Source organism: Littorina saxatilis, linkage group LG12 (genome assembly GCF_037325665.1).
Source record: "Littorina saxatilis isolate snail1 linkage group LG12, US_GU_Lsax_2.0, whole genome shotgun sequence".
NCBI classification, from domain to species: domain Eukaryota; kingdom Metazoa; phylum Mollusca; class Gastropoda; order Littorinimorpha; family Littorinidae; genus Littorina; species Littorina saxatilis.
The window spans coordinates 62,169,493-62,186,446 of NC_090256.1; the positions used below are offsets into that span (position 1 = coordinate 62,169,493).

Here is a 16,954-nt window from a genome sequence, read left to right on the forward strand (position 1 = left end):
TTGCTATTTCAATCTCGATTTCTTATTGTCTTTTTTTTTGTGTTTTGTTTTATCAGTGGCATTCATGTGTGGGTGTGCTTTTGCGCATTTACTGTGATGCAAGGTTCAAACCAATGGAAGTTTCACATATGTTAGATAATGTTATCAAAGTCTCTTTCTCTCTCTGTCTTTCATGGCAAGTACACACACACATACAAACTATAACCTTGTTACCCATCGAAGGTGTATGTGTGTATATGTGCGTGTGTGTGAGAGAGAGAGAGAGAGAGAGAGAGAGAGAGAGAGAGAGAGAGAGAGAGAGAGAGAGAGACACACACACACACACACAGCCACACACACATAGCCACACACACACATAGCCACACACACACAAACCGTCTCATTCAATCAAACAAACTGATAGACATCCAGTCAAGTCAACAACAATTATAAAATGATTGCGGTATTTATTCAATCCTGTAAGAAGTCCCAGACGCAAGATGGGCGACAGACCGTGGCAATGACACAGGGGGGGGGGGGGGGGGGGGGGGAGGGAGGGGGGGAGGGAGGGGGGGGAGGGTGTAGCAGGTTGTCACGAAGAAGAGCAGGGGTAGGTAGAGTAGGAACATCTTTCTTTCTTTCTTTATTTGGTGTTTAACGCCGTTTTCAACCACGAAGGTTATATCGCGACGGGGGAAGGGGGAAGATGGGATAGAGCCACTTGTCAATTGTTTCTTGTTCACAAAAGCACTAATCAAAAATTTGCTTTCTTTCTTTCTTTCTTTATTTGGTGTTTAACGTCGTTTTCAACCACGAAGGTTATATCGCGACGGGGAAAGGGGGGAGATGGGATAGAGCCACTTGTCAATTGTTTCTTGTTCACAAAAGCACTAATCAAAAATTTGCTCCAGGGGCTTGCAACGTAGTACAATATATTACCTTACTGGGAGAATGCAAGTTTCCAGTACAAAGGACTTAACATTTCTTACATACTGCTTGACTAAAATCTTTACAAAAATTGACTATATTCTAAACAAGAAACACTTAACAAGGGTAAAAGGAGAAACAGAATCCGTTAGTTGCCTCTTACGACATGCTGGGGAGCATCGGGTAAATTCTTTCTCGTCCCAACCAATATGGGACTCCCCCTAACCCGCGGGGGGTAGAGTAGGAACACACATGCAAGGTAGGTAAACACAGCATCATTATAACGGGGCAAATACAAATTCATTTAGCTTCATTTTCAGACTCTGCCACCTTCAAGACCAGATTTTCTCAGGTTATCGGACGCCTTTATTGGGTTGGGGCGGGTGAGGGGGGTATTTGTACACTATACCCCTTAACAGTATTGCACACATATTCCCCACAACAGTGTCTACGCCTACCATCAAGCTTTTTTCTTTTTTTTTAAATTTTAACTTAGGTTTAAACCAACAGTATTGTACACATATTCCCCACAACAGTGTCTACGCCTACCATCAAGCTTCAGATTACATACTGCTTAAAACAACATACAGTGCTTATTTAACTGGACTAGCCTCATCTATCGTCGCAGATCTATACATTGCATAAGGACACCTTCTGATATCCATATATTATTACCTTTGTCAAACTATACCTGTCATGACTGGCCACCTGAAATGTAGGGACACTTTTGATAGGTCCCAATTAAGGGTGTTCTTTCTTAACAGGTACCATTGTACTTCCTGTATCAACAGGCAATCATAAAAAAAATGTCAAAATGCTGAAAAGGCATATTGCTTGAAGTGCATACAAAATCCTATAGAGATCTGCAACGATCTATGTTTGTGGGCACATTATCTTTCAAAATACAAAAACTGGGTTAAATCCAAATAGAATGAGGAAGACGGTTACATACATCCAGATAAAGTTCACATAAAAATGCAACAAGGGCAAATGTCACCACGAACTCTGTCCTGTGCTCATTGTAGAGCTCTAATCTGTGCTTAAAGGCACAGTCAGCTTCCCGTAAACCATCAGTTTCTGGTCACAGACATTGTCAGGCTTTTACACAAAGTAAAAACACCCTTTCGTTTAAACACTCACCGCTTGAGAATATCCCAGGTGCCCTCCGTAAAGAGCGAGCAATTTTCAAAGAATTTATTTTTGCGTGGCCAGCTGGATTGTCTGTGAGACAATCAGACGCCTCGTTTTGGCGCTGGACCTAACTTTTAAAATCTCAATAATAAATTTGACAGCTTGTTACATAAACATTCTTAAATCATAAAAAAAAAGTTTTTCATCAAGACAAGATCAGTACAATTCGAAGTTTTGAAAGTTTGAAAAAAGGGAGCCTGGAAGCGTGTCACGCAAAACGTGTTTCCTGTAGCAGACGAATGTTCTGCATAGTGCTTGCTTGTTTGAATCCAACCGCTGCCGATAAGTTCGTGTGACTCACAGCCGTTATTGCGTTTTAGATTCAGAGGTATACAATAACGTGCTATTGCAGATACAGCGAGTCGCATTGAAATCACAAACTGACGACTAACTTGTGAACAAAAGAAAAGTGGATCACACGGGTTCACGATGGCTCAGGGTTAGATAAACCATGCAAAAATAAATTCTTTGAAAATTGCTCGCTCTTTACGGAGGGCACCTAGGATGTTCTCAAGCGGTGAGTGTTTAAGTAAAAGGGTGTTTGTACTGTGTGTAAAAGCCTGACAGTGTCTGTGATGGTTTACGGGAAGCTGACTGAGCCTTTAATTAAGACATGGACAAAAAATACATGAGGGCTACACAAGTCGTGCATCAGAGAGATAAGGCTTCAAACTACCGTACACATAAACCACATAATGCACTTCTACCAGTCATTTTTACATGTAGTCAAGTTTTAAAATCACAGCGTAGTACTGACACACCTACACTCCACACATCTGATCACATTTAAAAACAAGTCGCGTAAGGCGAAATAACAACATTTAGTCAAGCTGTCGAACTCACAAAATGAAACTGAACGCATTGCATTTTTTCCGCAAGACCGTACACTCGTAGCATCGTCTGTCCACCGCTCGTGGCAAAGGCAGTGAAATTAACAATCCAGAAAAGCGGGGTGGCGGTTGCGCTGAGGAGGATAGCACGCTTTTTTATATCTCTATTCTTTTTAACTCTCTGAACGTGTTTTTAATCCAAACATATCATATCTATATGTTTTTGGAATCAGGAACGGACAAGGAATAAGACGAAATTGTTTTTAAATCGATTTCGGAAATTTAATTTTAATCATAATTTTTATATTTTTAATTTTCAGAGCTTGTTTTTAATCTGAATATAACATATTTATATGTTTTTGGGGGTGTTGCAGGTAGCTCTGTTTCCTCCTTGGGGATGAAGCTACCAGGGGAAGGGATTGTGTTGGAGGTGCGGGTAGAGGGGTAGCCCTCCCGGTGCTCCCCCTTGGACCTCCCTAGTCTAGGACCCTGGGTCTTCGCGAGGTGGTCATTGTGGCGTAATCCCTCCGGACTAGCATAACGTTTCCCTATCCCAAGACCGACCGTGCGTGGTCTATGACCACATCCTCTACGAGGTGACCCTATCAACTAGGCAGCGCAAGCCCCTAGGCGAAACACGGCGGATCTAGAGGAGAGAACCTCGATAAAAAATTTGAGCTGCCATGAAGACGGAGCATGCTGGCTGAGGACAGCGGGCAGACCTTCTGTGCCGACACCCATCTACAGGAGAAAACCAGGCATGCACGCATCAAACCCAACATGGCCATACAAACGGATATGTTTTTGGAATCAGAAAATGATGAAGAATACTGTACGATAAACGTAATTTTGGATCGTTTTATAAAAAAAATAATTTTAATTACAATTTTAAGATTTTTAATGACCAAAGTCATTAATTAATTTTTAAGCCTCCAAGCTGAAATGCAATACCAAAGTCCGGCCTTCGTCAAAGATTGCTTGGCCAAAATTTCAATTAATTGTATTGAAAAATGAGGGTGTGACAGTGCCCCCCCAACTTTTACAAAATGCCGGATATGACGTCATCAAAGACATTTATCGAAAAAATCCGTCTGAGGATATCATACCCAGGAACTCTCATAAAAAATTTCATAAAGATCGGTCCAGTAGTTTACTCTGAATTGCTCTACACACATACACGTACAGACAGACAGACAGACACACACGCTAGGTGAAGGTTATACTATTGTTAATATTATCTAAACACATAAAACTTGATCATAACCATGTGCCAACGCACTAGGTAAACGTACCTTTGATTGAGCATGCATTCATTAAATACAGTCAAAATAAAAACATATCATATTGCCTACACACACACGCATGCATGTGCACACACGCATGCATGAGCACACACACACACACACACACACACACGTTGCAACCACACCACATCAGCTTTATGCATATTAACCATATAAATGGGTATATTAATTAACATAACTTCATCAATCCCTTTAAGCATAAGTATACCATGACTTCATTATTCGCAGTCTTAAAAAAATGTCCCAAGAAAAGGAAATGACTACTACTGTACTTTAATACTGAGGCTATTCCGAGTTTAGAGATTGAAAGACACCAGCATGTTTGGTTTGCATTGCTAATGTGACTCAAAAGAGAACACAAAAGCAGTCAAAATACACACAAGGAAACACTTAACTTAAAAAAACAAAAACACATGTATACAATATGCAGTATATAGAAGCGTTACAGTGGCAAGGAAGATTTTGATGTTATTTATCTTTGAAGGAAGACAACTCTTTATGGAACCTGAATAGTTGAGAGAATTACAGTTGTTCAACTTGTTGCAAAATTAAAGTTGAAATATACTCACAATTACCGGAAGCCAGGTAGGTCTACTTACAAAAATAAATACAAACATAAAACTTTTTTTTTTAATGCCAACAGAATGTTCTTAATACATGTATTACGGAGAATGTACAGATGTGTCCATACTGTACATATTGCACTTTAACACGTATTCCTTAATAGCCTTCTTTCTTATACAGTGGAACCCCCCCCCCCCCCCCCCCCCCCTTTCAAGACCCCCAATTTAAGACTCCCTCGCTTTTAAGACCCTGTATTCTCAGATGTTCGGTTTATATCCTCTGTAAATTTACCCCCATTCTAAGACTCCCTCTTTTTTAAGACCTGATTTTCTGATTTCTGGAGGTCATAAAAGGAGGTTTTCACTGCACAGGGAGGTAAGAGACACATACAGCTATATCCCCAAACAGTGTCTTGTACACATTTTGGATACATGACAGAGAAGTCAAACAAATTAAGAACATTTTCTGAGACGTAGGGCAAAAGACGGGAATATAAATACATCTAGCTAGATCCCAACACAGCCCCTTCTACAAATTCTGGATACATATCAGTGAAGTCAGACAAATTAAGAAAGTTTCTGATGGATAACGGAATAGGCAAAGCATCAACAGCACTACTGATGTTGCGGCATTGCATGGCAGTGGCCAGGTGTGTGCGAATAGCAACACGGCACAGCTGCTGAAGCGACTGTCGCTCTTCCAGCCACGTGTGCAGCTGTGGGACGTAAGGCGATGAAGCAGCAACACACACATCCTCCTGTTGCCCGACACAGCCTGACAGAAACAGGTACTGCAACAGAACGTGCTTGCGCTGAAGAGCCAGGTTAGGGCACAGGCGGAAGAAGTCTGTCAGCCGATCAACGTTCAGGCGAGCCCCTGTATTAACGAGAAGTGCTATAATTGAGAAGTCGAAATGAGTGCAGTCTTCGCTGCTGAGCACAGAATGCAGAGCGGTGGTGGGGATCTTTCTCTCCCGCTTGTGGAAGTCCAGCGCTGTTGACAGCACCACCCTGACGTTAGGAGGACAAAGACGATTGCAGGCTACTGCTAATGGGGACCGACCATTGCGGTCTGTGCCATTAACGCTAATACCGCACTCTATGAGAAGCTGGATGATTTCAAAGTGTCCAAAGACTATGCTCTGGTAGATTGCAGTCCAGCCAAAATTATCCCTAGAATCCAGCTCGGCTCCGTTAACCAGCAGGAACCTCACAATATCTGCGTGCTGTCCTTCTGCTGCTCTGTGCAAAGCAGTCCTGCCGACCAAATCACTAACATTCAAACAGGCACCATGGGCATGGAAAAGCTGCACAGCAGGCAAGTACCCGGCAAAGCTGGCCAGCATAGCAGGAGTTGCACCGCACCCATCCCTGCCATCCACATCAGCACCATGCTCCATGAGAAATGCTAGCATGTCCAGATCAAAGACGCCAACAGCTACGTGTAGAGGTTGTCTGGCGTTCGCGATAGGCTCCCTGGCACTTATGTTTGCTCCAGCACCGATCAAGGCCTTTGCGATGCTGAAGTGTCCCAGTTCAATGGAGTAGGTAAGCGGTGTTTTGTTGAAAAGGATGATACAGTCCAGCTGTATCCCCTCCTCTAGGAGATCTTGTACTGTGGACAGTTGGTTCCCCTCGATAGCCTGAACCAGTCTCAGTCGCAGCTCTATCTGTGTCCTCTTGCGGTGGATTGTGCCTTGCCCTGAAAGAATGAGAAAATAATGTTAGAGTGAGTTAGACTCACTCACTCACTCTCTCTCTCTCTCTCTCTCTCTCTCTCTCTCTCTCTCTCTCTCTCTCTCTCTCAAGCTCTGTCTGTCTGTCTGTCTCTTTCTGTCCATCCTATGTCTTAATGTAAAATAGATTTCAACTTGCAGCTACCAGATTTTCATGCCTTTATCATTATCATAGAAATTCTCTATTCACATTACTTAATTATCACTTCAACTTCAAGTTGTTTATGGCTTTCAAATGTAATTTGTTAGGACTGCAGACTGATTTCAAACATTACTTTGCGCATATGTATCTTCTTAACGCTACATAGTACACATGAACAAACAACCGTCACGTCAATTACTAAAAAGTTTTTATTTTTATGTTTTATAGATCAGACAGCACACATAAGAATTCTTGTTCTGTTTCATACATAAGTATGAAGGTAACATACCAAGAATTGTAAAAACACATACAAAAACTCATGCAACATATATGTGTATATATGCACATGTGTGTGAACACGTCATGTGTGCATGCAAACATATAAATGATCGCATGAAAACATTTATAATTCTGATTGCAAATGTTATCTGACTGTGTGTGCGCTTTCGCCTGCTATGTCATACCGCATAGTTACACGTGGGTGTGTGTGTGTGTGTGTGTGTGTGTGTGTGTGTGTGTGTGTGTGCGTGTGTGTGTGTGTCACTGTGTGTGTGTGTTAACTGTTATCGCCTAGCTGCTGTCATACCGCGCAGTTGCAAGTGTGTGTGTGTGTGTGTGTGTGTGTGTGCGTGTGTGTGTGTGTGGCAATAGTCCCATTAATTATACTTCATGCAAGTTACATGTGTGTATATATACTTGTGCATCTGTCTGTCGATGTCTATACCTGCAGGCTTACCTGAGACGTGTACGTTGATGATAGTAGATGGATGAGGTGGTAGTGGTGGGGGAGGGGGAGGGGGTGTTGGTGGCGGAGGAGGATGCTCGCCGTCCCGAGAGGAACTGTTGCCTACATCATAGACATCACTTGTTACATTCTGGGCTCTTTCCCCACTAGCCTTGACCTTTCCTTCTTCATCGGCATTTTGGTTAACAGACTGAAGATCTTTGTCGCTGCTTATTTCAGTCATCTTCTCCCCCAAAAGTTCTTGGACTAGTTACATACCAATTGTCTCTAATTAGCGGCATAATCACCAGAACAATGAAGATCTCCAACAGCTTTCTTTGCTTCTCTGTCAACCGAGCATCTTTCCACGGGAGGTCACTCCGAACGTACCTTGATAAATTTTACAACTATCATTACTTCCCTTAGCACTTTTTTTCCAAGTGCTTATTGTTTTCATAGAGTTGATTCAGTTTTGCCGTCGTCGTCGTTATTGTTGTTGTTTATGGGTGTTTTTTGTGTGGCTATTGTTCTGGTTGTTCATTTGTTTGAATTTCATTCATTTGTGTGTGTTCTGCTCTTCGTTTCAACATGAACGTAAGACTGAGTCCTGTGTCAGCTTTGTCTGACTCGGCTTTGACATGTCATAACAGGCGACTTGATTACATGAACATTATACTGCACTGACCAAAACCTGCAGCGGCTTACATTGGTAAGAAACTATTCTGCCGTGTAAAGGCAGAAGCCAAACACAACATATTGCAGGGGCGCGCCAGAGATCAATAGATCCCCCTTAAATAATAGAAGCGCTAATGACTGTCTGCCAACAGGACGGACGAATGAACAAAGAGACAGAGAAACAGAGACAGATTTGGAAGTGCTGAACACTAAAACAGCGGCATATAGAGAAGCAGTTTTCTTGTTGTTGACATTTTCAAACAAAAGTGAAAGGGTAGAAGAGGTGATGAATACTTGTTTATTTGCAAAACAAGTTGATCAAATTGTCTTGCGACTTTCTCACAAAAATGTCAGGGCCTTCATCATCATCTTTGCTTTTCATTAATTTTCTGTTTGCAAGAAATAAGTAGCTAACCAATATGTGCATCAATTGTATTATGCATCGCCATTTAAGTCATCGTCAATTGACCAGAAACACCTATGTGGTGAGGCACGGATGTGAAAACGAACTAAAAATCAAAACAGAAACTACAAGCACTTCGTGAGTTATAAGTCAATCAATAACAATTCAAAAACAAGAAGAAGAATAACAAGGTTTAACAAAATGTTAACAGTTTCCAAGCATTACGTTCCCAACAAACAAGGCTTCTGCTATTTCAGCGGACACGTTAATTGATTTGATATCATCCATACATGTCAAGTCAGGGAAGACAAACAGTCGGTGGAAATGCTCAAAGTCATTTCCCGTGGAAAACAAGCACTCACACAACAATGTGAAGTCTGTCATTATGTCGAGGACGCACGGGGAATTGTTTAGCCTACACTTTGCGCGAAACTCGACTCCTCTACATATCCATAATCACCGCGCACATTAGATTCACGACCCTGCAATTAAGTACTCGTTTGTGTGCGTGTTGAAATAAATGTCAGTAAAACGAAACAGAAATAAAGCGTTAGTTAGAACTGAGTGTGCTGAACATTACCTGAGATTGGTGTAAATGGGGAGAACAAAACAACGGCTGTTTAGTACACACATACATTGTTTACATCCGGGTTGGTATAACGCATCAAGCCTTGAAAACGTAATGATGATTTTCCAATGCATGCTCATCATACAAACACGCACACACGCACACGTACATGTACACACACACACACACACACACACGCACGCACACACACACACCCCACACACATACATACATACATACATACATACATACATACATACATACATACATACATACATACATACATGCATGCATGTACGCAGGCACACACACACACACACACACACACACACACACACACACACACACACACACACACACGTATTATTTTATGCACGCACTCACGCACGTACGCACATTTCAGGCGGCTTACTCTTCGCTTTCAATTATATTCAAAGGAATAATACCTTAGAAAAAAAAGCCCTCAGATTGCTTCCAAAGTGATAGCAGAAGATTCTGCGTTACAAACAAATGATCGGCGAAGCTCAAGATGTTGAGAGCTGGATGTTCAAAAACAACCTGATTCTGATCAACAAACCGAATGACCCTCCCACTTTCTACTCCAGAGACTACTGTAGAACCGGATAGAAAAAAAACCACATTCCGATGAATAAGTAGCCAGCCTTGCACTTGGCTACAGACTCAGACAGACAAGTTTGGGGGCGAGAGCTCAACCGAGTCAAGTCTGTTTCCACAGTCCTCTCCCTCTCAACATCCAAGGAGAAGATCCAGTTAAGATCGGAGATAGATCTATGCGGTTCTTCCACAGGTTGAGATGAGGGCCCCAAAGGGTTTAAAATCGTGATCGTGATTGGCGTTTTTTGACCTTTCTGTGACCGTGATTGCCGAAATTTCCATTTCTGTGATCGTGATGGGACTTTGCCCGTGATCCGTGATGACAAAAAAATCAAGTCTCGTGATCGTGATCGTCATTTGTTTTTGTGATCGTGATGGGCATTATTGCAAAGCATTTTATTTTCAACGTACATTTTTCACAGCTGTATCACTCTATGATCCTCTATTCGTCAAGGAGCCAATCCCGATTGAAGGGAAGCAACAACACATTCAGAAATATGATTTTGACAGCGATTGCTTCCCTTTAAGAGAACCAATCACACAAAAAAAGAGATCCAATCAGAAGGCAAATTGCAAAAGTCTGCCAAACTTCATCCAATGGAAGGGCTTCGTGCAAAAGTTTTGAGTGCATTCAGTCAAATTCGAATGCGAAGATCAAAAACGGCGTGCAGCGGTACTGTCATCGAACTTCTGTTATATTTTGTGGATTCAAGCCAGACCAAAGCAGGCGGCGAGAATGCCTTCCTTGGTGGAAAGGTCAGGCTACGGGTCGGTCTTTCCGGAGACGAAATATCAAGGTATGTTGATCTATGTTGCTCTATGACTGTTCTGAATGTAGGCAAAGATCTTGAAATTTGTTCAAGATCTTTGAGTTTGAGTGAGATCATTGACATTGTCGACATTGCCACGTCCGGCTGTCACTCGCTCAGTGTGACCTCGACTGGCTCGAGATCGAGTCTGCGTGTAGCCAAAACCGAAACTAGAAATGTGTTTTTCATCCCAGCAACGTGGACACGCTTGGCATAGATTCTAATTGTCGCGTCTTTGCATTAAGCTTGGATTTATTTTAGCGCCTGTAAACTTTAATATCAACAATGGGTTAAATTCAGAAACAATGGCGGGGAGACGTGCCAGTTTGGGTCACTTGATCCTCATGTCAAAGACGATCAAAGTCATGTTCGTTGGGGATTTTGTCAGGCATGCTACTTTTCCGGTAGTTGCCGGAAATCCGATAAAGCCGTTTTCAAAATCCGGTAAAGTCAAATTTATTCCGGTGAAGTTGAAAAATTTCCGCAAAAACGATTCGTGTGAATATCGCGCAACTCGACCGGGCGCCGGTCTCAATGAAGCCAGCGCACAGTAGTGTTGTTTTCACCAGTTTGGAGGTGTGTTGAATGGTGGTGGGGGGAGGCTAAAATGAGATTTTTAACAAGATCACAACACTATTACAGCCCTGAAAATGATGCCCAGAATGCACCAGATTGCACAGATTTTAACCGGTTTTTGAAAAATGTTCCGGGGGGGCATGCCCCCGGACCCCCCTAGTTGGCTCGCCTGCTTCGCAGGCTCAGGCTTGTGTCTTCGCCACTGGCACTGCGCGCTTCTTTCAGGTAAAACCTTTTTTGGCATGCAGCATTCCTGTTTGTTTTTCAAGGCCATCAAACCAGGCGATGGTGTACCTTAAATTGTATGGCAAAGTTGAAAATACAGAACCCATCGTACATACATGTACTTTAATTTCAATCCACCCAATAGTTTTTAAGAAAATGGGTTTACAAGATTTTGCTCTGGAAATGTGAAATTGTGCATGTATATATTCATGTGTGTGAGTGAGGGTGTGGAGTTCAATGTGTATGAGTGGAGAGAGAGAGAGAAAGAAAGAGAGAGAGAGAGAGAGAGAGAGAGAGAGAGAGAGAGAGAGAGAGAGAGAGAGAGAGAGAGAGAGAGAGAGAGAGAGAGAGAGAGAGAGAGAGAGAGAAAGAGAGAGAGAGAGAGAGAGAGAGAGAGAGAGAGAGAGAGAGAGAGAGAGAGAAAGAAAACAATGAAAACAACATTCTTGTTACTGATTACAAATCATGATATGTATTTCTATGTGTGTATGAAAGAGAATTCAAAAAATGATAATAAAAAAGTGCAACAGTTCTCACTTTGTGTTGAATAAACAATAGATCCAGAGGAGCGAATTACTGTGTGGTTGTGTTTACTTTGACACGTGCTTTCTGTACATGCAACTTTTACCGTGACCGTGATTTGCCACTGGTGTTCGTGATCGTGAAAACAAAAATCAAGGTAACTGTGATCGTGAAAGCTAAAATTTCCCTTCCCGTGATCGTGATGATACCCCCCCTTTGGGGCCCTCTGAGATGCCCGCTTTCCTTGATGTCAAGCTGGACTCCCGCCTGACCTGGAAACCCCACATCCAGGAAACAGTGGCACGAGCAATTAGGAGACTTGGCATCATGAGAAAACTGTCAGGAACCTTTTGGTAGTCCGATTTGAGAATCCTAAAGTCGGTCTACACAGGAACCGTACGACCTGTTGTAAGAGAAACCGTGACTATCAAAAGGGTTGTGAATACCAAGACAGCAGACGTAATTAATATAGGGAAGGAATGACCAATGGAAATGACGTGCAGATTCTCGACTAAGGAAAGATCGCAGTTAATCAGAAAAATCAGAACCAGACAGACGTTACGTCGCCCCGCAAGGGATCCTCCGTATCAAGTAAGTCTCTTGGTAGAACATGGTCGCCAGTGCTTAGCTTGCCGTTCCAGTAGAACATGGTCGCTAGGGACGGACGGCCATACTTGTCAAGGACTTACCATGGGGTGATCCCGTAAAACCCGTGTAAATATTACACTGTGATGCCTCATCCACCTGCAGCCAAAACCAACAAAGCAAGACTGGATAAAGTGCAAAATCTCGTACTGCGATCAATCCACGGTGTGACGAAAAGCCCTCCTGTCCAGGTAATGGGGAAAAAGTGGCCAACATCCAGCCTCTAGAACCCAGAAGAGAAATGAAAATCCTCACTCAAGGAAACAAAACTCACACGACTCAAGAAGCCATCCCCTTGACTTAAAGTTCCAACAACCCACTAAAAAAAGACTGAAGCGGCTCAGCCAGAATTATCAGCTGAAGACTTGCCAGAGGGAACACAGTGACATCCTCCAACCAAGAGTTTTTAGGATGTAGGGGAAGGGCTCCTAACACGGACCGGTTCCTAATATGGACCACCTCCTGTTCTGACAAACTAACGGCGCTAGAGCGCTCAAAGCAATTTCATTCGCTGTATTCACCATCTCTGGATAACTTGCACATGTCAAAACAGTTGCAGAAACACAAACTTCAAAACCGTTAGGCTTTTTCTCTTTTTTTCACTTTTGGCAGCGTTAATTCTAAATGTGCCGCTTAAAACGGACTCGTTTCTGTCCACAGCCAAAGCTGCTATTACACACACATTGCAATATATATGACAGCTAAGACCGTATTTGTTACATTTTAGCGGTGTTGACCACGAGTTTCCACTGCAAACAATAAATAATAGCAAAATCGCAAAGTATGTGTATGTTCCATAATAAGGACCTTCTTCAACAAATGGAAGAAAATAAAAACTAAAGGCTGGTTTCATTAATTCATGAAGAAGCTTGCTGAAAATAACCTATAACTAGCCCTCGAGATTTGAAAGAAAAAATCAAGTAGTCTTCTTTTCGTGGTACATGTAGTTAAACATTTAAGTTATTTTCACTCTGTTTTTGATAAGCTTCTTTAGTTTCCTGGTGTGCTTTGAATAATGCTCTCATCAACCCGAAACAAATAAATCTAAATCATATTTGAATCAGTCTGACTTGCACACTAAGTTGTATCATGTTATTTTGAAGTGTAGGGGGCTTTTTACAGTGATCCGTGAAGGCCTCTTCAATGGTCCATATTGGGCGCCCAGACTCATAATATGGACAATTTGTAAGTTTTTCTGTATTTCATTTTTGCTGTATGTCTTTCAAAGCTAATTTACTCTAATTAGGCCTAACGGTTAACCTAAGAGAGAAGGAATACCAAACACAAAATGAAACTTCTTCGCAAGAAAACAAGCTAGTTATCAGCATGAAACAAAAAGTGGTCCATATTAGGAGCCCTTCCCCTAACAGAAGGCCATAAAATTATGCTCCCCGAGGACCAACCAAAAAAATGCTGGTCTGCCAAGAAGCTACCAAACTTCGTTTTTGTCACCATTGTGGTAGTGCAGAAGTACGTACAATGATTGACATGGAGCCACTGTTGTGAACGTATTTCTTAGAATGCAATTTGCTGGGGCCCCAATGTGCGTCAGAAGATCAAGCGATCGCGTCATACGTGTGTGTGACGTCAAACGTAACCTATTCGTCGCTTTTCTTCCTGTCTAAAAATGTACAGAGCTGCCATTGTATTTGCGAGTTCAGTCAGTTTTTGGCATGTGCCTTTTCTTTTAATTTTAAAATTTTTTTTTTTTTTAGACTTTTCGCTGTGCATTTTGCGAGCGCAGAGATGAGTTGCAAATTGACCATGAGTCGCCGCGGTAATTCTCAACATTGAGTGGGTCTTTTAGATTGAATATTTCCAATCGTTGTCCTCGGAAACACGAATCAAAAGCCGCGATGGTTCCACACATCAAACAAACAGCCTGATTGGCTTGTACTTTCCCAACCCACGTTTCACATGAAGCTCAAACCCATTCACAACCTCGATTTGTTACATATGAACATTGTGTTTTGTTACCCGGGTGGTTATGAATGAAAACTCGTGAAAATGATGACAATGTTTTTTGTTACCCAGCTTGTTATGAATGAAAACTGATGAAAATAATGACAAAGTAAAAGATCTGACAAATGATCAAAACGGTAGAGGTAGAGGTTACATGCCGAGTCTCAGTGATTATCAAAAATAATGGTCGAAGTTAGCGGATCATGAAAAATGCGAGCGTCATTCTGCTGTGGCGGTAAAGGCAGATAGTGTGTGTTCTGTTCATGTTTTGGTTTCGCTCAGAAAATGTTCTTTCCTCGAATGTGACTAGCAGACGAAGTTTTACACCCGTGTTCCAACGTTAAAAACTGTATGAAGTTAAGTTTTCTGGGGCAAAATAGTGTATGAAACCGCTGCATGTTCTTTAAGTTGATTAAATGTTTGCAATTGATTGCGTATGATCTGTTTATAAAATGAAATATTGTTGAAAACTGACCGTCGGATTGCAGTCTTGTCGATGAAGCCGAAATCTGGAAGGGGAACTACTCGTGTCGCTAGACAAAGTATGAGAGTTACTTTTCCTTGGAATCTTGCTAGCGATAAACGATTGTGCACGGCAGATCTGAATTCAGAAAACAACCAAACTCATGGATTTTATATTGAGATTCATGTGTTCAAACCTGTAGTTGCTGGTTTAAATGCGGTATGGTTGTATTGTTTGCTCCAGAAATGTATATTTTGTACTTTAGAGTGTTCTGAACTTTTGAGTCGCAAAAAGTAGATCCACAATGTGTACAGTCTCTACCCATGAGCTATCGAGGATTCAGGCCCGTTGTTGGGTAAGTGATTTTGGTTGTTGGGTAAGTTGCCGAAAAATAACTAGCCCTACAAGTTTACAGAGAGAAAGAAGCAGAGGGGGGGATAAAGTGTGTTAATGCCCCTTTTGCAATGAACAAACTGATACTAAATGCTGTCTATTCTGGCCCAACACAAAATGACTGTGCAGAGAAATAGTTCGGGGACAGCTTTTGCGACATTTATTGTTTAAACGTTCCATATAGAGGTGTATGTTTTGTCTTCGTTTGCCTGACGCTTTCGAAGCGGACTTAAACCTCCCGACACACAAACAGCTATCTGACACAAAACCCCGCCCTTTATTTCAGCCTCTCTGCTTACACATAACGTTTCTCTCGAACGTCACAAAGCCGCCTATGGCTGTCAGGAGACTGTGAAAACACATTAGAAACACACCGAGCAATGTTGAATCGGTGGATCAGTAGAAACGAGCGTTGTCGGTGAAGGGAGAAACGCGTTTCTATGGAAACATATGTGTAAATTGCAGTTCAATGGTGTTGTTATTTTATTTTAAAAAGAACAAAACGGAAACTGACCAAAAGACATCAGTAACACTGCGAACACTGTGGAATCGGTGTAAACAAGAATTTTCTGTGAAAGGTGAAAGATCAAACATGGGGCGTGTCTACGGACCGGGCCCGACACACTGCTGTTTCAGGCATCATAAAAACGTTTTTCTGGGAAAGGAAGAAAACTAAAATGACCAAAAAGGATCAGCAACGCTTCGAGCGTTTTTTGGAATCAGTGTTAATCAGCGTTTAGTTTGACGGGCGGATAAAAATATGGCGTGTTTGAGGTAACAACAGCAGTGACAAGTTCTATCACCAAGGGCGACAAACAGTAAAACAATTTTGTTTCTGTTCAAAAGACATGAGTAACACTTCGAGCGTTGAGAAATCAATAGCAACACGCGTTTTCTTTGACTGTCGGGCGATACATGGTATATATATGTTTTGTGATAACAGGCGTGACAAAATGCAAGGCAATGCAGAGACATTTAATAAAACAAAATATATCAAAAGACATCAATACACATCGAGTGTGGTAGAATCAGGGACAACGAGTGTTGTCTTCACGGGAGAAAGTAACATTCAGCGGTTTTGTTTTGGTTTTGTTTTACAGAAACAGGCGTGTCACGTTACAGTTATACAGACGTCATAAAATGATTATTTGTTTTGTTTATTTTAAACGGGAAAATGGGAATCTTATGCGTTCTACTGTGCTGGAGTAACCTAAATTGAACTGACCTAACTGAATTAAACAGGACTGAACAGAACTAGCATTTTACACGGATTGAGATTTTCAGGCTCAGCCTTTTCTTACAATCTGTTCTGAGAGACGTATATATATATATATATATATATAACGGTGCTGCGGAAGTATAAGTAAAAGTTCCATGTACCAAATGGGGGGGGGGGGGGGGGGAGGGGAGGGCATATCACTTGTGCACGGGTGGCTTTTGTAAGTTTTGTTTTGCCTTGTAGCAAAGGTTAATACAATGCAGAGGCCGTACTCATCTGAACATTAATTTTGCGTCGAGTAAAGGAGGTCAACATAAATCAAATCAACATCATTGCTTTGGAAGCGTAACGGAAGGGTCCACGTGAGTAACAACTGCAGAAAAAACCCAATGGAAACGACTTCTGTGCAGGTGGAAATATTACAGATCACTTATTTTCTAGTGGAAACAAATCTATAACTGAAAACGTGTGAGATTATTCTTC

The 16,954-nt window shown here is 41.8% G+C and overlaps 1 protein-coding gene across 1 annotated transcript; it reads right to left on the bottom strand.

Moving 5' to 3' along the window:
• Positions 1-1,391: 1,391 nt before the first annotated feature.
• LOC138982479 (ankyrin homolog) lies at positions 1,392-7,783 on the bottom strand. The gene is made up of 2 exons (XM_070355777.1): positions 7,409-7,783; positions 1,392-6,496 (listed from the first exon to the last, which is right to left on the bottom strand). Exons 1-2 carry the CDS (start codon positions 7,638-7,640, stop codon positions 5,298-5,300), a joined length of 1,431 nt encoding a protein of 476 aa, XP_070211878.1. The 5' UTR covers positions 7,641-7,783; the 3' UTR covers positions 1,392-5,297.
• Between the last annotated feature and the right edge of the window lie 9,171 nt (positions 7,784-16,954).